Source organism: Cibotium barometz, chromosome 11 (genome assembly GCF_041138505.1).
Source record: "Cibotium barometz isolate CiBa-2024 chromosome 11, ASM4113850v1, whole genome shotgun sequence".
Classification (NCBI taxonomy): Eukaryota; Viridiplantae; Streptophyta; class Polypodiopsida; order Cyatheales; family Cibotiaceae; genus Cibotium; species Cibotium barometz.
In genome coordinates, this window is record NC_141056.1 from 58,626,794 (window position 1) to 58,647,599 (window position 20,806).

Genomic DNA, 20,806 nt, shown 5'->3' on the forward strand with positions numbered 1-20,806 from the left:
TATATAAACACAATCATAATTGCAAGGAGCAGATTTCAAGGAGCATTCGCCCCACATGGAGAAGTGGACAAATCCTCCATATAAACACAATCATGATTGAGCAATAAGATCCCAGGAGAGGGTTTGAAGCGCTCTAAACCATGCAAGGAAACGAGTGCTACATGTACCTCAATATGTGACCATGAATACCGTTAAATGTTCATTTCGCACATATTTGGTTTTACACAAAGTTTGGAGCCCGGACAATTTATAAAATGTGAAACCAAACCGACGGCATGCAAACGTGAGCTGAGTCAGCAAAATAAGCAGCCCGTGCTGCCAACTTTCTGTCGTGGTAGCTCTGTTACAAAGCCATCATTTCCTTAGATTTTCCCTTGTTGCGTATTTTCTTTTCAGCCATCATCGTCTACTCTGCTCTTGTGCATCATTTCTATGTGCGATATACATCACCATGGCTAATAGTAGGGCTGACATGGAGAGCGGCGGGGGCAACGGCCCTCTCAGGGAACCTTTGTTACGAAGCTCCTTCAAGATAGCGACTGGAGACAGGCGCAGGCGCAGACGCAGGAGCAGATCTGATGGATTCACGGGGAGCGTCGCTATCGCCGTCCTCTGCACCTCTGTGGCAGCCCTGGGGCCTATCCAATTCGGCTTCTCGGTAAGTTCCGCAGCTGAGTTCTAGGTTAAGAAAATCCCTGTTCTGTGTCGATACGTGCGCTGCATTGCAAATGTATGTCGATTAGGGTTTGGAAAACGGAGGTCATTTGTAAGCCCTGTACTAAATTAGGTCTTTTTGAGCCATCATGTCTGGCTTGCACCTTCGGATGTTGATGCAGGTTAGGGTGTCATGCCTAAAGCCTGCTTTAAATCAGTGTACTATGTGGACTACGTATGATCCGTCATGTATTTGGCTGTCGAAACCCTAATAATTAGCACATGTGGAGACCACTTTTCCGGAACACCAACAAATATGCGTGCTGAAATCTGGAAGCCTGCATATTTACCTAGACATGTTTCTTATTCGTTTTTTTTTCAAATGGTAGATCCTTAAGAAGTTACATTATTACACGCCTGGATATTTAGCTAGACATGTTTCTTATTCGTTTTTTTTTTTTTTTTTTTCAAATGGTAGATCCTTCAGAAGTTACAGTATTGCCCGTCTGGAGGCAGTATCTAGGTAGCCCACCCGAAAGTGGTGAGAAGATATGCACTAAGGTGATGTGTGCCTATGGCGAGCTCCCTTAGGACTCAAAGCTACACCTCCTTCGGCTAGTCATGTTCCTTATTCTATTGCAAAGATTAAAAACTAGGTTATAGTGCCATCATGTGTACTATTGAACACCATATTGGGGAATATGGGAATTTCCCACAAGTTTGGGACACGTGGTCAAAAGTTTGGATTAACCATAACTTGAACACCACTAATCCAAAATGAGCGCTTTATAGCTCTTTAGATTCCATTTTTCAAGCGCTTTCCAACGATAGGTCATATGATAGGGTTTTGAGAAACTTACAAACATGTTATCCATGTCCCCTTTTTTAAGTATTCAAAAATGGAAATTGAGAAATTCCCAAATTCACTAATATGGTGTTATTGGGGAATCCCTCCCTATACGGTTCCTTCTGAGGAATATGTAGCAGGAGTCGCATGATTTACCTCCTAATTTTTACCTGCCCTAGTCATGTAGATGGGGCCAAATTGTTCTTTTGTGCTATCCCATGACTTGACCATGGAAAGAAGAACAAGACTTCTTACTTGTCAATTTCTCATTTGTCCACAGAAACCGATTCGGACACATGAGAAATTAGACAAAATACTTATGTGCTGGTGCCTGAATCGTGAGTTGTAGTGGTAAGATCATAGGGTCAGATTATATTCCTTGATTTTGTTAGAATGCAGACCTTAGAGCCTCTTACGCTTCTATGGTTGCTCATTGCTTGTTGCTCCCTTTTCCTTGTTGCATTCAACTCTTCAACTTGAGTCTTGACTACAATACAATGCATTGCTTGCACAGGTCTAGATTTTTCCATAAATATACCTCACTCTAGTGGTTCTCCATTACTTACTTAGTACACCTCAGGTATTTTCCCTGGCTAGAGAAACGTCCTTCAATTAGTAAAATGTATATAAGGATTAGAACAACTGTTAGCAATACTCTAAAGAGGCAAGTGTGTGTGTGTGTGTGTGTGTGAGAGAGAGAGAGAGAGAGAGAGAGAGAGATTAAGGTCTTGAAAAGACCCAAAGGAGGGTCTATGAGACCAGCAAAGTTATCTAGACCTCCAGCTCAAGGGATGTTTTCTGTATATATGTATCAATAGGTACATAGATCCTAGCCAACATGGCCTCCAAAAGGAAACACCCAAGCCTATGACCTGTCCCACAAACCTGGGATCATATGACTAACGAGACCTCGCTATTTATAGGCTCATGGAATTGCTCTTACCCTTCTATGGTTGCTCATTGCTTGTCGCTCCCCTTTTTTTTTCGTTGCATTCACCTCTTCAACTTGAGTCTTGACTACAACACAATGCATTGCTTGCACAAGTCTAGATTTTTCCATAAATATACCTCACTCTATTGGTTCTCCATTACTTACTTAGTAGTACACCTCAGGTATTTTCCATGGCTAGAGAAATGTTTTCAATTAGTAAAATGTACATATAGATTAGAAAAACTATTAGCAATACTCTAAAGATGCAAGTCAGTGTGTGTGTGTGTGAGAGAGAGAGAGAGAGAGAGATTAAGGTCTTGAAAAGACCCAAAGGGTCTATGAGACCAACAAAGTTATCTAGACCTCCAGCTCAGGGGATGTTTTTTGTATATATGTATCAATAGGTACATAGATCCTAGCCAACACGGCCTCCAAAAGAAAACACCTAAGCCTATGACCTGCCCCACAAATTTGGGATCATATGACTAATGAGTGTACTAGGCCATGCTATTTATAGGCTCATGGAATTGCTCCTACCACCACCCGACTGCTATCGCCCATGTCACTTGGAAAATAAATATAAAAAATCCCATGAAAAGCTGGTCAATGGTTGACAAGGTTCCTAATTATAGCCAAAATTGGGGATTAAGCATGTCCACATGCCAGGCATCTGACATCCCCTTCTACTAAGCACGATGACGGGAATCCACCTTCCTTGTAGATGACTGTCATCATCCCTTTACTGAATGTGAACTCCATCCATGGCATCATGCTTCCAAAACTTGAGGCACTCTTGACCACTTGGATCTTGTCTTGAAACCTTTTGCTGCAAACTTGGATTGCACCAATCTCTAATGCTCTGTTTTGCGTTGAGAAATGTGCACCTGTTCCTCTTGTCCCTCCTTGAGCTGAAGACCTGCACGTTTCTTGGGCTGAGAACTTCATCCCTTCTTGAAAACCTGCAACCCCTTGTTCCTTCACTCATCCTTGTACCATGGCGGCCAAGCTAAGCATCATGGGGCTTCATACCCCATGATACCCACCTGGGGGCTCTATACCCCATGGCTGCACTCATTGTGACTCCACCGGGATGAAAGAAAGAGCATCATAGGTTGTAGGTGCAAAAACACAAATTGTACAAGGCTGGAAACAGTTGATTATTGCTGAAAATGAGCACGAGAGAAGCTCATAGGTGCTTACAAGCATAAGAGATTGCTGCTACAGCCAATGAACTCCAGTAGATATGCAAGAATGAGATGAAAAGTGAGGGGAAGGGTGAGCACCCTTATATATCCCTCCAGAGAACTGGTTGGCCAGCTGTAGCAGGCCGAGAGCTGTCCAGTTGAATAAAATGCTATAAAATGCCTAAAAAATGGTAAAAAATGCCTAAATAATATATGCTAAATATGCCAATGCAGGGTCTCATAAACTGACGAGTACAAGCATGAAAAGGTGTATGTAGACCCTTTGGAGATGATATATTCCAACACCTCCTCTTTAGCGCCAGAGGGGCGGTGCAATACCAACACATTGAAGTAACACCTCCAAAGTAGCTCTCGGAAGTGGTTTGGTGAAGAGATCAGCCACATTGTCCTTGGTAGAACAGTGGGCCAGCCGAAGAAGTCCCAACTCGATCCATTCATGTACAAAATGATAATGCACTTCAATATGCTTGGATCGTCCCCGTATCACAGGATTTTGAGCTAGAGCAATAGCACTCTAAGAATCCAAGAAGATGGTAACTGGGGAAGTGTTGGCACAACACAAATGCTCCAGAATTTGATGAATCCAAAGTGCCTCAGTAGAGGAGAGAGGGTAGGATTCAGGCCTAGAAGGCCCTCGAGTTGAATTTGGAGAAGGAACTACTGTATAGAAATCTCCGGAAGCCATGTTTGCTGACAGATAATCCTCCTCTTACTTAGGTAGTCCGTTGACAACCTACTAAGCACCACTGTTACAGTGCGTAAGAGTGTGGAGAAGAAATGGCAGCAAAGAAATTTTTGAGAGCCCTGTCCTCTGTCCTCTGATAGTAAACCTTCTCTGAAGCAAGAGGGCTGTAAAAAAAAACAACCCTCGATGGCCTCGCTACATCAAGCACGCTAGATGTGCTAGGCTGCTATGCTACTGCAAATCTCCTAGCGCTGGCATGAGCCTGGACGCCATGCAAGTGGGGCTGTGACTGTACTACTGCAATACGATGGTGGGAAACCTGAAGGGCATGGCCTCCCCCATCCTCCTCGTAAGTCCTGACCGCTCTAGCCTCGGTGGCCCAAGCGACGGTACCCCAAGTGATAATCCGGGTCGATGCCCTGTGACCTGTCCATAGCAAAGATGTGGAGAATCCGCTGCCAAATCTGCTGAGCCTTCGGGCAATCCCAAAGGCAACGTCGCTGAGACTCCTGGGGGTGGCCACACCTCGGGCAAGCTGTTGGCTGCTCTCTAACTGCCAGCCAAGTACCCATTTCTAGACTCCTATGTGCCGTCAACAAGAGGAAGAGAGTGATCTTCCTCGGTCGAAAGCTGTCCCAAAGCCTCTTCCAGAAATCTCAAAGGAACCGCTGTGATAGGCCCTGAGACTGAGACTGCTGGTGTGCTGCTGTTGTTGGTGTGCCATCTATCTCCGACATCTGGATCCTGCAGCCGAGCCTTGTTGTATATGCGAAGAAAGGGGCATCTAGAGTCTCCACCCGATTTGTGGGATCATGCCACGTCCACTCTCCAAGGTCCCACTGCAACCGCGTGAGAGGTCGGCACTCCCAAATCTATAACCGCCAAAATCTCTCCTTGGCCACCTTGGCTGGTGTTGGATCTATGTGCCATGCACGTGCCTGAAAACCAATCACCCTCACCCCCTGCAAGGTGCATCCTCTGAGATCCTCCAAGGGGTGCTCTGATCTCTCTAATCTGCCATGTAATCCAATAGAAAAAGTGAGCAGACAATGGTCCTCATCTGCTCCATAGACCGCCACGAGAATATCGTGTCTGGTGAATAGCCTAGCCATATTGGGGGGGTCGGGTCTGGAATAGGAGTCAGCCACTCTGGAGGGATAGCTGAGTCAATGTCGATGTTGAGCCTGTCTCTACCTCGGATCCCTGTCAGGCCTCTCTGCTGCTCCTCCTGAGGTAATTGCCTGTGTGCAACCCAATCTCCAAGAGACCTGGCTAGTCCCATGCTCAAGGCGCCCTAGGATATGTGCAAGCTCCCCTTTGCTATGTGGCTGAATGATCACTCTCCATGCCACCTTGGTCTTGGCTGGCCTCCCATCACTTCCGGTTCACAAGAAGTTCCGGATCAAACGCTGTACCTGGCCAATACAAGCCCGAGAAAAGGCCCAACACAAGGTGATGTACCACATGGTGGCAAGCAGTACCTGGTTCGCCACCACCACTCTGCGCCTGCAAGGGATAACCTCGCCGAGCTCCAATATAGAAGCTTCATCCGAATACTCAGAAGAAGTGGAGTGAATTGCTGCTCGAGAGAGAGATCAATGCCAACTTGGCAGCCAAGGTATTGGACTGGAGTGCCCCTCGAGATCCACTGGAAAGTCTCAACTGGTCGCCGGGGTGGGTGCTGAGCCTACCCAAAAACCACACGACTTGTGCTAGTTGATCTTTGCTCGTGATGCACGACAGAAAATCTCTATCGCCTCTGCGAATCTCTGGAGATTCCCAACATCTCCAGCAAGGTAGGCTGTTGTGTTGTCTGCAAACTCTGAGTCCAGCAGCTTCTCTTGCGAGCGGAGGGGAAGGCGCAATCCCTGAAGTTTAGTCTCCTGGGCGGAGAGAAAACTACTCATTGCCTTGGCGACAAATGAAAGAGGTACGGTGCCAGAGGACAGCCTTGTCGAACCGAGCGGGAAAGGGGGAATCTGTCGCCTCGGGCTCCTTGAATGAGAACCTGGCTGTGAGATGCTGAATAAAGTCCTAAGACTTTGTGAATCCACTCCACGGGGAATCCCATCCGGCTCACAGTGCCCTCTAGAAAGCTCCAATTCACCCTATCATAAGCTTTCTCAAAGTCAAGGAGTAGCACAATGAGGCCCTGCTGTCACATCTTGGCTGAAGCTGTCGCCTCCCAAAAGGTAAAGATGTTGTCTAGAATACTCCGATCTTGAACAAAACCAATCCGAGTGTCATGGATCAAGTCTGGGAGGGAAGGCTGAAGTCGCCTGTTGATGGCCTTGGCCGAAATCTTGTAGGCCGTCCTTAGAAGTGTGATGGGTCTCCACTGCTGGATCTCCAATCTATCACCACTCTCCTTGGGAATCAAATGTATCAAGCCCTCTGTGAGCCTCCCTGGCATGGCACCTGTGAGCATAATCTCATTGAAGGCAGCGTGAAGGCCACCTTCCATGAGGTCCCAATGGCGAAGAAAGAAAGGAGGAGGAAGCCCATCCGCCCCCGGGCATTTGCCCTTGGGTAATGCCTTCATCGCCTCCGCTAGCTCCTCTGCAGTGAAAGGGGTCAATAAGAAAGACCGAAGGGAGGGGCGACCCACCTCTCTCTCGTGTGTCTCTAGACTCTCGCGTGCATCTGGGGGGATAATGGGGCACCGGTGAAATCCATGGCGATGGCTCTCACTTGCGGGGGATCGGAAACAATAACTCCATCTTGGCCACGTAGCCTGCGAATACCATCTCTCCTCCTGTGAGCGCCAGCAATCTCAAAAGAAGTCTCGAGTAACTTTGTCACCGGCTTGAGTCCAGAACGAGGTCCTAGCATGGTATCTATACTCCACCCTCCTCTCCTCAATGGACCGAATCTCCATGCGGGCAGTTGCGGTCTGACTCTCAATCCACGGGTTGTGCAGGGAACTCTCCTAAAGACAATGTAAAGAGGCTAGGCCCCTCCTCAGACTCCTCTCCTGCTCCCGAAATCCCTCCAATCTCCTCTGGGCTGCCTCCTGTAAGAAAATACTGACCTCCCCAAGGCCCTCATCCAAAGTGCACGCTGTAGATCTTGAGTAAAAGTCTAGATCCATCCATATCTGCTCAATCCGGCTACAAATCTCGATGTCTTGAATGAGGCTGTATGGAATCCTGGAGCTCGCATGTCTGTCATGCCTCCATGGGTCTTCTAGGGACAGAATAACTAGGGCATGATCTGAAAATGTAGTGCCTGCCAAAATACCAACCATGCCTCCATGGCTGCAAGCCCACTCGTCAACATAAAACCTGTCCAGCCGAGAGAGGTTGGGGCCAGTGCTCCGCCTATCCGATCGAGAAAAGCTAGGACTCCCAGGGTTGCGCCCAAACTCTGGAAGATGCCAAGGGCCTGTCCCCTAAGAATCAGTATCATCTCCTCCCATGCAGAGTACTCCACCTGTGAGATAGTGGCCGTGCCACCTCCAAGTCTGTCCTCTGTTGCCTCTATCATGTTGAAGTCGCCGCCCATGCACCAAAAATCAGCCCGGGGAAGGGCCTGTCGGACAGTGCTCCAAAAGATAGCTCTACCTGCAGCCGCATTCGGGGCATAAATGTTGAGGAAGCCAACGCTATCCTCTCCCATTAGAATGGTAACCCACTGAGCACGTCTTGGAACTATGACTCTTGATCCTGTCACAGACGGCAGAAGCTGCTCACTGATAGAGAGAGACACTCCTCCCTGCGTCCCCGAAGGGCCGAAGGATGGAGACCAAAAAGTATGACTCTTTCTTGGTAGAATCTTCCTGCAGCGGTGGGTACGCCCCTCAGTAAGATGGTGCTCTTGAAGGAAAAGAATGTCGATAGATCCCCCCACCATAGCTTGATGCAGCTCTCCTCTAAGGACGCCTTGCCTCTGAAAGCACTGAGGCCCCCCTAAGCCCTGAATGTTCCATGAGACAATCCTCATATCAATCTCTGTGTGAGGCAGAACTACCGGAACTTCCCTCCACTCGAAAAGTCTTGGGCGCGGGCTTAGACGGGGAATAGTCACAATCTGTCTTGGTGCAGAGTCGCGCCAAGTCATAGTCACATGAAAACGTGTTTTTGGAGTGAGAAACCCCGAAACCCCGAAACGCAAGAAACGTTCCGAAACATTTCAATAACTCCTATTTTTTTTGGTTTCTCAAAAAAAAAAAAAGTTTCTCAAAATGTTAAAAGTTCCAATTGTTTGGAACTTTAGCAATGCAAAATTATATAGAAAAAAAACTGAAACCTTAGTGTTTCTTAGCCGAAGGCCGAAACGTTTTACCCCGAAATCCCAAAAACCCCGAAATGTCAAAAACCCCGAAACGTTTCTGGTGACTATGCGCCAAGTGGGCGTGGATTCTGCCGTCCATGTCCTGCCACTCTGCCCGAGCGCGAGAGTATGCATACTCCGTGCTCCATCGATCACAAAGGAGGAATTTGTAAGAAGGGGGGAGAGGTACTCCAAGAGAGGTATGCATGAACACAAAAAGCAGCACCTCCAGGCTGGAGGTCACCATCTCCCCTCCCTGGTCTCGGTGTGCTGATCCACCAAGCTTCATCCTGGCCAAAGGCCATAGATGAGTAAGAACGTCTGTGATCCGGAGATCTTGCAGATGATGCAATAGCTCAACTGCCTGATCCTGTATGGTAGCGGCCATCGACTCTGGATTCCACTTTGTCTCAGGGGCTGCGCTCAAGGGGACAGAGAAGATCATCGTGCCATTCTTTGGCGTGGAGGGTCTAGAGAGGTGGAAGACCACACATACCCGAATAGGGGCTACGGTCTCCTTGAACCCGTCTGTCCCTTCGGTCGGAAGACATCGGAAGAAACTATAATCCACAGGCTACCCCAAGATCCTGGGGGCCGCTTGGAGACTCAGGTGGGAGAGCCGTCACTGGCGAGGCTTCAATGGTCATCTCCACTGGCTCTGAGAAACGATGAATCAAGCGGTGAATGGTACTCGCCGGTTGTCTCCTCTAAGGGTCGGGGGCTGTAGGGGGCCGACGGGAATGCTCTGGAGAGGCGGGGAAGGGCGGGGGATTGTAGGCACGGAGAAAGAGGAAGGGGCAACTGGAGCGACTGCGGGAAGAGTTGGAGGCGAGGGTGGGGGAGGGGGAGAGGCGGCTGCCGGGGGGGGGGGGGGGGGGTTTGGAAGGCGGAGAGGTTGGAGATGGATGCTGCTGAGAGGTATCCATCGGAGAGGAAGGCTACTGGGGAAGGCTCGACGAAGCGAGGGTTGGGTCAACCTGCCCCATTGCCGTGACTGGAGGGGGCCTGCCGTCTGCGGGCGGGTGCTGTGATAAGTGCTCGAAACGGTTCTCTGACAGAACCGAATCCTCCTGCATGTTGCCAGCTTGGCGCGCACGGTAGCGACACTCAGCTCTGGTGCTTGGCTGGCGACCGGGGCGGGGGCCAATCGTCTGCCACTCTCCGGCTAATGGGTCATCCATGGTCGGAACCTGGTGCTCCGCGGCCTGGGAACTTGCTCCTCCCTCGGCTCCCTGATGAGGATCTGAGTGGGAAGTAGGAGAGGGAACCACCGGGGGCGGTCGCCTAGTCTGACACCAAGGGCAAACTCTGGCCAGATGACCCGTCTATTTGCAAATAAAGCATTGGACTGGAAGGCCGAAATACTCCACTCGCTGCATACTGGGATTGCCCCAAAGACTAGGAATGGATATCATGTGAGGTACAGAATCCGGTGAGGCAATACAAATGTGGAGATGGAATCCCCGCTGCTTGTGCGAGGGCCGAGGTAGCGGTGGGGGGGGGGGGTTTCAACACTCTCCCGATGGCACCACCAATCACTGGGAGAAGAGGAAGGTATTCCTTCTTGAGGCCTGGAAAGCAGATTGTCATGGGAAAGCCTGAAACTCCAGCTAATGGGTTAGATGCCGGGTCGAAGCCATGTTGCCACTGTGCAAAGAAGGCCTGGGCCGTACGCAGTGCAATGGGGCTCAGCTGCATGACAAGATCAGACGTCGCTGGTGAGTCGAACTCAACCTGGTAGTAGCCGCGCCCCAAAGGATGAATATCTGCGATCTTTACTGGCGCACCTAGGAGGCTAGCCCGAAGACGATGTCTGAGTTGGACACGCGCGGGGCGGCTATCGACAATCTTGCATACCAGGGTGGCTACTGACAATCTTGCATACCAGAGTGGAGGCCTCTAGGGATGCGACAGTCGTAGTGAGAAGTTGCAGGTCCGCTTTGGAAAACGAAAGGTAGGTAACGTCGGCCTCGGTCGGGGGAGACGGAGTGGCTGCCATGGAGTCCTCCTGGTGGCGAAGACCAGAAGAGGCCGAAACTTGCCGAGACAATGAAGAAATACCCACAACCTGAGGGCGTTGTCGGAGGAACAAGGACGGGCTAGAGATGGTGGAGAAGAGAGGAAAGGGAGGGGCGGAGGGCGCAGAAAGGAAAAGGAAAAAAAAAAGAAAAAAGAAAAGAAAAAAGAAAAAAGAAAAAAGAAAAAAGAAAAAGAAAAGAAGAAGAAAAGAAAAAAGAAAAAGCAAAGGAAAAAAAAAAGAAAAAAGAAAAAAGAAAAAAGAAAAGAAAAGGAAAAAGAAAAGAAAAGAGAAGGAAAAAGGAAAAGAAAAAGAAAAGAAAAGGGCAAAAAAAGACAAGAAAGAAATTTAAAAAAAAGGAAAAAAAAGTCGGCGAAAGGAAAGGGGGCGGAAAGGCAAGTGAGGGGGGGGGTGCGCTACTTCAGTCCGACCATTGGCAAGTGCTTTTTCATCTTTGGCTAGCCATGTAGCCTTTGCATCCCTTGTATTTGGTTTCTTGTCTTTGCCATTTGCAACATTCCACAATCCTTTCTTCATTTTTAACTTTAGTTTGCCAAGTTTGGAAATTCTGGCCTTTAAACGTATCTATCTTCATTGACTAAGCCATTTTAGGGAAGGTCCTACCTTTGGGATGAATCCCCAAAAAGCAGTGTCTAGTCCCAAGGGTCCTACCTTTGGGATGAATCCCCAAAAAGCAGTGTCTAGTCCCTTTACAGATTCGAATAGCAAAACAAACTAGAATTCACCCTCTCCATACATATGCATGTTACTGCTCAAAAATTCACTTAAACCCATAACCCTTGCATAAGCATAGTAGTGTGGCTTTTTTTTTGATCTTTGTAATCTTCTTTTTAATGTAATTCCTATTAGATGATTCACTTGAGCTTGGCAGTTTGAGGATGCAATGAAAGAAGAGTATAAATGAGCTACCAAATTAATGAGAAACTATGATGTGAGCTGATAGAAGATTGTAACAACTCCCTAATGGCGTGGATGAACAACCAATTGCAAAAAAGACTTGGATTAGGGCTAATTAATCATTGATTAGTGATGCTTAATCCTCTGTTATAAACAAGAAAACAGAGCCACTTTGGAGGATTCAATTGATGAGGTTAGGCTTGGAGGGAGTTGAAATGCTTCTAGGTTATTGAGAAGCAATGTATTAACCTTGGTTTGAGCCTATAGAACAATACTTTAAGCAATTGCAACAAGGATTAAAATGATGTTTACCAAAGCTTCGCCCTGTTTGTGCAGAGCAAGTACAACACCGTCTGGTGATGTTTTCACTAAAAACAGACCACACAGGCATGTTCGCCGTGTGCCGAAACCCCCATGGATAGCTTGAATCAGAGCGAAACGCTGAGTAGTCTCCAATTTTAGGTTTTCACACAAATCTGCATGTTGCTTGTGCAGAGCTTCCCGCCAGCGATGCGCCCCGTCTTTTGCTGATTCCTCTGGTCTGCTTGCACGCCTCTGAGTTAGGAATAATGTGAGACAAGCAATATCTCTAATGATGGTGTGTAGAGGGAGTGATCAAGCCCCCACTACAGATGGGTATGGCAGAGAGAGGAAAAAAAGGCTAAAACATGATTAAACTAATGATGGTGATTAATTGAGATAATAATAAGAATAATGCAAGTAGAACTCATGATCGTGATGGCTTTGATACCAATTGATGAATTCGTGGAGGCTCATAATGATCAAGAAGCATCATTGTCAAACATAATGATGAACATAAGCTAGAGATATTAAGACATGGATTAATATAATTACAAGAGTGATTAGCGTAATCAAGACCACTTTGTATTAACTGGTTAGCCTCTTAAATAGGCATAATGGGTACATTGATTCATCAAAGGAACTTGTGGGCATGATCTTAGGAAGCATCTCCTACATCTTCTTCTAAAGCTCCTCCATAAAGCCTAGAATCTCTCCACTGTTGCATAACTCATAGGCTCTAACTTTTCACTCATCTAGTGGTGCTTTTACATGGATAAAATGATTATGAACCTTAGCTCCCTGTCCCCTAATGTCATATAGGATATTTTGGTGTATATAATCCAACAGTTACAGTAGTTGAATTCTGTGAAACTCATTGCCCTTGCATTACATAACGCCAGGTTGCTTATGCTTGGACAGAATTCCCACTCTTAGGTCTCACTAGGAGTTGTATGACATTACAACCCCCATTCAGAGGAGATTCTGGCAGAGACTTTGGCAGGAGCCAGATTTCCTACTTCTAGTTGTTTCTACATGGAGGGTTGCCCACCAACCAATGGAGATCTATTTTTGGCATGGATCCCTCTTGTCCGAGATGCCTAGCTCTATTCAAGATAGTGTATCATCGCTTATGGGAGTGCAAAGGAGCATAGAAGATTTGGGTAACTATAGCCTAGCTCTTGGGAGAATTGAGGAGTGGTCCTATCTATATTACTTGGGATGCTTTTGCATGGTTGACTTGGTCTGGCCCACAACTTCTTTTTGACATTGCTTATGGGAGTGCAAAGGAGCATAGAGGATTTGGGTTTCTATAGCCTAGCTCTTGGGAAAATTGAGGAGTGTTCCAATCTAAATTACTTGGGGTGCTTTTGCATGGTTGACTTGGTCTGGCCCACAACTTCTTTTTGAGGGCAGTGATGCAGATCCTGTTATTCTTGTCCATAGGGGCATAGCTCAGAGATGTTTGCTTCAGGATATCCCGTCAGTTACGATACACACTACCTCTGTTGAATATTGACACCACATAGGAGATCATTGCTGGTATCACGGTGTAGAAGACCAGATGCTTAAAGGCTTTTGGGGATATTCATGTTTATTACACCCAGTGTATCTGCAGTATATGGAGTGACATTGTTGAATTGTTCACACTCTTTTGGCCGCTTGGGCCCGTATACAGGGATCTTCCAGAGACGTGCAAACAAAACGCAGCAGATTTATGAGAGAGTGGAACCATGGTATTTTCTTCTCCTCCACTCCTACAGGGCTTTATGGCAGCATAGTGCCCCCCCATTGGTTGAAATCTCCCTACCTTTTGGTTTGAGATCTCCCTTTGTATGATTTTATTTTACTTCATAGAAATCTCTTTTCTGAAAAGTAAAAAAAACAATCTTAGAGCATGACTAGTAGGATGCTGCAACTTTGAACCAGTTATTTTCGTTCTTTGTTTTCATTGCTTCTTTTTTTGAAATTAACGTTTGGGATATTTGTGCTGGTCTGGAATTTGTTGCAGATTGGTTACACTTCACCCACACAAACAGCTCTGACAAAATCCTTGAATCTCACCACCACACAGGTACACTTTGAAACTTCTTGCATGATATATTCGAAGAATTAATACATTCTAGAAAAATCAAAGGCATGCTTGGGGAGCTTCTAACTTGGGACATTTGCCTGTTTTAGTTTTCAATTTTTGGTTCTCTCTCAAATATTGGTGCAATGTTAGGAGCGTTAATCAGTGGCCAACTGGCTGAGTGCTTGGGAAGGAAAGGGGTAAGCACTCAAGTTTGAGGACCTGACTCTTTTCCCCAAGATTGAAAGATCAGAAGTTAATAACTACTGTAGCAGCTAACATTTAAATCTGTTGCAGTCTCTGGTGTGTGCAGCAATCCCAAACATAGCTGGCTGGTTGGTGATTGCACTAGCCTGGGTAATAGATGATTGTAACTGCTTTATGATTTATTAAGTGTGAAATTTATACCGTTCTACACATATTCTTACTAGGTTCCTACCTGCAACAGGGCCCCTCTAGTCTTTACATTGGAAGATTGCTGGTGGGGTTTGGAGTTGGTGTGATATCATTCTCGGTCAGTATTGCCAAGCATTTGTGTTAGATCTTTGGTGAAGTTTTCTTTCATTCTTTAGCCTTGGATTCTTGCATGGCATAGAATTATGATTTCTTAATTATCTTGGTTTGTCCAAGGACTGCTGACATTGACAGGAAATTTCTTTTAGGTCCCTATATATATTGCTGAAATCGCTCCGACGCACATGAGAGGATTTCTTGGAACTGCAAACCAGGTTAAATTATAGTCCTTCTTTTAACAATGAGGTATGCTTAGGTGGAGTGAAGATCTTTTACATGTCATAGACTCAATGACGTCTTGCTTCTGACAGTTTTCTGTCACGGTGGGCATTTTACTTGCCTATATTTTGGGGATTGTAGTATCATGGCAAAGTTTGGCCTTAATTGGTAAGAAATTTTGTCACCCTATTTCTATTTTGTTTTTTGTATTTGAGAGAGATTGATTAACGTCTACTAAAGACCCAAAGGGTCTATGAGATCAGAAGGTGTTACAACAGTTTCATAAAGATCATAAACAAAAACTGCAAAATTAAAATACGCCCTTGTACTACACGGCCCCTACAATAATAATGGAAGGTGATGTTAGTGAGACAAGTGGAACACATCATGTTATAGGTCTTTTGGCCTTTACGGCTGGCATGTATTTTGAGGCTAGACAAACACCTCTTGACCTCATTCATTGCCTAGCCATGGTGTTCCATACCAATCAGAGAAAATGACATCTACGCTGGGGTGCTTAGAAACACGATGGTGGTTGAGCTGTTCCAAGTTCTTGAACCATAAGAACTTTGGGAATATTTTGACTTGTGAAAATGGTAATGTATTATTTGGCACGATGTAAGTTTGTTTATGTGAAATATGAAATGGTTTCTTTCATTCATAGTGGATATGATTGTTTTCGATGTTTGATGTAATCTTTCATGTAAACTCTTAGTTGCATTGTTTCCTTGATGGTGTAAAGCTCCGCATGCTAACTTGTTACTTTATATTGTGGATTATTTATTTATTTATTTTCCCGGGAAAAAGATCCTTTCATTAGTACCAAACAAAGCAGCCATAATGGCCAAGCACAAACTCAGCTCCATAGGAGGGAGCAAGAAACAGGAAATTGGAGGGAAGGGTGCTCTTCTCCCGAGGAGAAGGCTACAAGAGAGGGGGGGGGGGGGGGGGGGTAGCTACACGGGTGGTCTATAGTGCCAAGTGGACTCACTACCACTGACAATGATAAATGGTCCATGATGCCAAATCCTCAAGAAGGCCTCACGATGCTTCTGCATACGGTCGGAGCCACCCTAAAGCTTCCCCCACTATCCATAGAGGGTATGAATGATATCAAGCTAGATGCTCTAAATGGACTTTGCTGGTGGGGTGAGGGTGCCCTCAATGGCCTCGCTACACGAGCTCTCCAAATGTGCCACGCAGCAATACTGCTGCAAATCTCCCATCTCTTGTTGGAGCCAGGAGTCCAATGATCAGTGGAGGGAGTTGGAACTGGTACTGCAGAAATACGGAGATGAGAGACCTGTAGGGCAAGTCCCCCACCCTCCTTCTCATATGTCATGGCCTCAGTGGCCCAAGCAATTGAGCCCTAAATAACTACATAGGAGGGGGCCGGGTCCATCGTGAAAATGTGGAGAATCCCCTCCCATGACTAGTGAGCCTTCGGGCAATCCCAAAGGCAGTGACATTGGGACTCTTGTAGATGGCCACACCGCGAACAGGCTACTTGCCTACCTCCTATGGCCAACCAAGTGCCAATTGCCAGACTCCGATGTGCTAGCTGCCACAGAAAGAGAGCGATCTTTTGCGGCCGTAAGCTGTCCCACTGCCTCTTCCAAAAATCTGAGAGAAACTGAGGGATGCCCTGAGGCTACCAATATCCTGCTGCAGATAGAGTGCCCTTAATCTCTAGCATCTGGATCTTGTGGCCCAGCCGTGCAGTGTAGGCCCAAAAAGGGGTTCTGGGAGCCTCCTCACTACCATAGGGATCATGCCAAGTTCCACTTTGTTGGGTCCCGCTGGAGTTGTGTGAGAGGGCGAGGGTGACCCTCCCAAATCCATAAATGCTAGAACCCCTCTTTGGCCACCTTGGCTGGTGGAGGGTCTATGTGCCACTCATGCACATGGAAACCGATCACTGTCACTCTTTGCAAAGTGCATCCACCAAAATCCTCCAAAGGGAGCTCTACTCTCTCAAGTCTGCCATGTGGTCCGATAGAGAAGGTGAGTAAGGTAGAGCTCTCATCCGACCATGGATGGCCAAAGGAATGTCATGTCTGGTGAACACTGCCATGTGGTCCGATAGCGAAGGTGAGTAAAGCAAAGCTCTCATCCGCACATGCACGGCCAAAGGAATGTCGTTTGGTGAACACTCCCAACCACTGCGGGGGCGGGGGGTTGGGGGGGGTGGGGGAGGGTCCAGGATCGGGGCTAGCCACTTGAGGGGGATGGAAGAGTCGATGTCGAAGGCTAAGTCTTTCCCTACTCCGTATCCCAATGAAGCTCCTCTCTTGGGCCTCCGGGGGCAGTTGTTTGAAAATAAGCCAATCTCCAAGTGACCGAGCGGGACCCATACTCAAATCTCCCATGATACGTGCGAGCGATCCCCTAGCATGTGACCACTAGGCAAATGGATGAGGGGATTCTAGATCAGAGGCTGTCGAAGGCACTTGTCGGATGCAACTGGAGCGGACTATTGAAAGACCGATCCCAAGTATGCAAGAGGCTGGCTAAAGCCACACGCTTGCATCTCCGTATAGATCCATCTCATACTCTGGGGTCAAGGGTATCCAGTCGGCCAGTACTGGGGTGCTCCTGGCATCATCTGGCAGCCCTCCCAAGCCTCAAAAAAATGGAAAAAAATAGAGGAAAAATACGGAGAGTGGGGAAAAATGGGAAAACACCTCATAAGGGCGGGCACACCCACAACAAAGGCCCTGGTGTATAAATCTAGACAGGAGATGACTTCTAACACCCCCTCTCAGCTCCTGGTTGTGTGACCAACCACTGGGAGCTGGGGTGCCGCCTGAGCAAATCCTGAGAGAGCGACTTCGTGAAGAGGTCCACCGTACTGTCCTCCGTCGAACAGAACTCAAGCAAGATGTCATCAGCAGCGATCTGGTCACGAACAAAGTGCCTCGGGATGACCATGGGTTCCTCCAGTGAAAGCCCAAACCTGCAATGTAACCTCCTCTTGCTCCGTAAAACTGCTCCTGGGCCATAAGTAGATCTCCTCGTGTCCGGATCTCCTCCCCAAACTGAGTCACTCCAACCGCGGAGTCGGACTCCATCCAACAATCCCCCTCCTGTGTACAAGAGTCCATGATCCTTCGCATGCCGCAGAAACCACAGGAAACGCAATCCTGCCTCCCAAAGAGACATCTGCAACCATGAGCTCAACCGAGGAAGCTCCCGTCCAATCTGGTGTCCATCAACCAGATCAATGAACCATACAGCTTCTGAGTCAAAGAGACATCACACTGCTCACAAGGATGAACACCTGTTACGGTGCACAAGCAAGTCCTGGAAACTTGATGAAACCTGTCAACCACCCCCTCTGAATCCGGAACCACAAAGCCTGGAGAAACCACCTCCTTCTGCAAGTAAGCACCTGTCACCTGCCTGGCTTTCCGAAAGGTCCCCGTGGAAAGAACATCCTCAACTACTGGAAGTTCTATGTCCCGAACATGACGAGACATCAGAGCATAAGTGACCGGTTCAGCTTCCTCTGACTCACGAACACAAGAACTACCAACCTCAGTACTGGAAAGTTCCTGCCAACTGCTGCCATCTACTGGCAAGCTATCCACCACCTGGTCTCGGAAAGCCCGCACCTGCAGCGTATCCACACTTGAGTAGCCATTACCAGTTTGCCACTCATCACAATCTTGAGGACCTGGGAGAGAGAGTGCTGAAAGCCTGTAAACTCCATTCTCCACTCCGCCTTCCCAAACCACGTGGCCTGTTGCTTTGTCCCGGAGAGCAACAAAATGCTCATCAAACTCCACCCGTACGCCAGTCTTGCAAACCTGATGCACCGACAATAGATGAAAACCAAGTGCCGGAACATACAACACCTAGGAGGAATGCTTCCCCCCTCTGCCATCGGGAACTATCTCCAACCTGCCCTCACTGTGAACTGGGATAGTGGACGTATCCCCAGTAAGAATATGACCAGAAAGCCTGCAGAGATCCTGTAAACCGGAACGGGAAGGAGTCATGTGCCTGGAAGCACCACTATCGAGAATCCACTCCCTAGTATCCGTTGCAGATCCACAAATGCTGAAAATGGAGCTTGCACGTGTGACACCACATAGAGGCCGGAATGGGCCGACCCCCCTCCTTGGAGTATTTTATTACCCAAGGAGAATAATATCATGTACAAGCTTTGAGGGCCTTACTCTCCCCACGGGAGATGCCGGATTATCCATATACAAATGCCATAACACAGCCCAACACGAGGCAACTGAGCCGGAACATAGGCTGTAGAAATGCCGAACCAACGATATAATCCATATACCTCCATGTGGGTACTGATTCTTCCCCAAAAACCACGGGTCTTCATGCAATAGAAAGAGTACAGCAAGTACAACTCTCCATTCAGCCGGTACAGTAGGTACAATGGTTGGTACAGCTGGTACGGTGGTTGGTACAGTAGGTACAGCAAGTACAGAAGCTGGTACAGTTGGTACAGCAAGTACAAATGCTGGTACAACAAGTACAATGGCTAGAAATCATAATAAATGATTAAATACCCTTGCCTTCAGTATTTCTTCGCGATGGAAGCCTCCAAAACAGTCCCCAACAGCCGGTATTCTTCATGGGCAGCCTTCAAGAGAGAGAGAAAGAGAGTAGTTATCATTAGGGCAGCCTGTCACGGTGGTAGAGGCTAGTGTGCAGCAAGAGAGCCTCCATTAATGAAGAGAGAGGGCTCCAATTTATAGATTTGGGCCTCCCATGAGCTAAAATGGCAAGAGAAGGTTACGATGACAAGTGGAGAGCCACACAATAGCTGAAGTGACAAGTGTGAGGCCACTTGTCTCACTTTGATCCCTTTTTCTAACAAGTGTCAGGCCACTTGTCTCAGTTTGGTCCACTTTCTTGCCACATGTCCCAATCTAAGAGATGGGTCCTTCCATAATCTTTACCTCTAAAAATATCCCAACTGGTAGACATTCTGTCATAGGCACTTTGCCAACTCTTGGTATCTGCTCAATTCTAGATGTAATGACGCGAACAGAATTTCCATCGGAGTCGGGCCAAGAATAGCAACTCTCCTAAATTTTAGGAGTGTGGTTGTCAGCAATTGGCCGACCATTTGGTCCATCTCCAGCTTTTGTGTCTCGTTCACTTGAGGCCAGGCCAGTATCTCATGTGGAGAGGCCAGTATTTTGCTGACATGGACGGGAGCCAGACTGGTGCCACCCGTGTGTGTTAGCAGGATGGTGTCGTACGGACGGGAGCCAGACTGGTGTCACCCGTGTATGACCTGGACTGTGTTCGACCCATGGGATTGTCACGCCATGGAAGAGCCAGTATTCGTGCCGTGTTTTGCCTATGGGACTGTCACACCATAGGGAAACTCGTGCCTGGAACTGTGTCTTACCTATGGGACTGTCACTCCATAGGAAGACCAGGTTTTTATGTTTTTATGTCGTGCCAATTTTGTGCCGACAGATATTTTGTACTTGTTCCATGAACGGGAGATATGTCCATGTTACTATTTGCACATGCACACATGATTTGCATGTTTGAAACTGTTTTCGCATGACATGTATTTTTGTGTTTGCCTGCTTGACGTGTTACTTACTGAGCGGGGACGCCTGCCAGTGAGTCGTGAAGTCTGCTCTGTATTCTGACGAGCTTTAGTGCATGTGAACAGGTGGTAAGTATATCGCATATGTTGTTTTTATTATTTTATTTCTAACCTTTAGTTTTATAAGGTTAAGTGTTCACATTCACTTAAATGTGGGCACCCCCTTTGGGCACCCACTTAGGGGCCAAGGTGGGGAGCCCCACTTAAGTGAGTGTGGGGGTGGGCATGGTCACCTACCCATACTCCCCACCCACATGCAAGCGTAGAGAAACTCCACTTTAATTTTATAAAAGAAAACCTCCTCCTTCAAGCGTGGATCATCACCACCCGGCGGATCGCTTCTATCTTGCGTTTATTCACCAACCGGCGACCATCTCTCTCTTGCGCTTGTTTTTCCCAGGCGGCTGGCTGCAACTGCACTACAGGCTGCACCTACACCATCTCAGGTGGGCTGTGCCTGTGTACAGCAGCCAGGCATTTTTTTTTTCTCAGAGGCGGCTGTGTGCACCTCAGCCCCTTCAGCTGGCGGCTGTCACCTCCAAAAGGCTGAACTGCTGTACAGGCCGTTTTTCCTACAC

General features: G+C 47.4%; 1 protein-coding gene across 1 annotated transcript in view; it reads left to right on the forward strand.

Annotated features, from left to right (window-relative positions):
- The first annotated feature begins 325 nt into the window (after positions 1-325).
- Positions 326-20,806, forward strand: part of LOC147634390 (sugar transporter ERD6-like 4) — a 43,318-nt gene continuing 22,837 nt past the window's right edge. Inside the window, exons 1-7 of the mRNA XM_086805545.1 lie at positions 326-658; positions 13,841-13,903; positions 14,011-14,100; positions 14,198-14,257; positions 14,349-14,414; positions 14,563-14,628; positions 14,725-14,800. Coding sequence (XP_086661671.1) covers positions 452-658; positions 13,841-13,903; positions 14,011-14,100; positions 14,198-14,257; positions 14,349-14,414; positions 14,563-14,628; positions 14,725-14,800 — 628 coding nt within the window. The 5' untranslated portion in view covers positions 326-451. The remainder of the gene's footprint in view (positions 659-13,840; positions 13,904-14,010; positions 14,101-14,197; positions 14,258-14,348; positions 14,415-14,562; positions 14,629-14,724; positions 14,801-20,806) is intronic.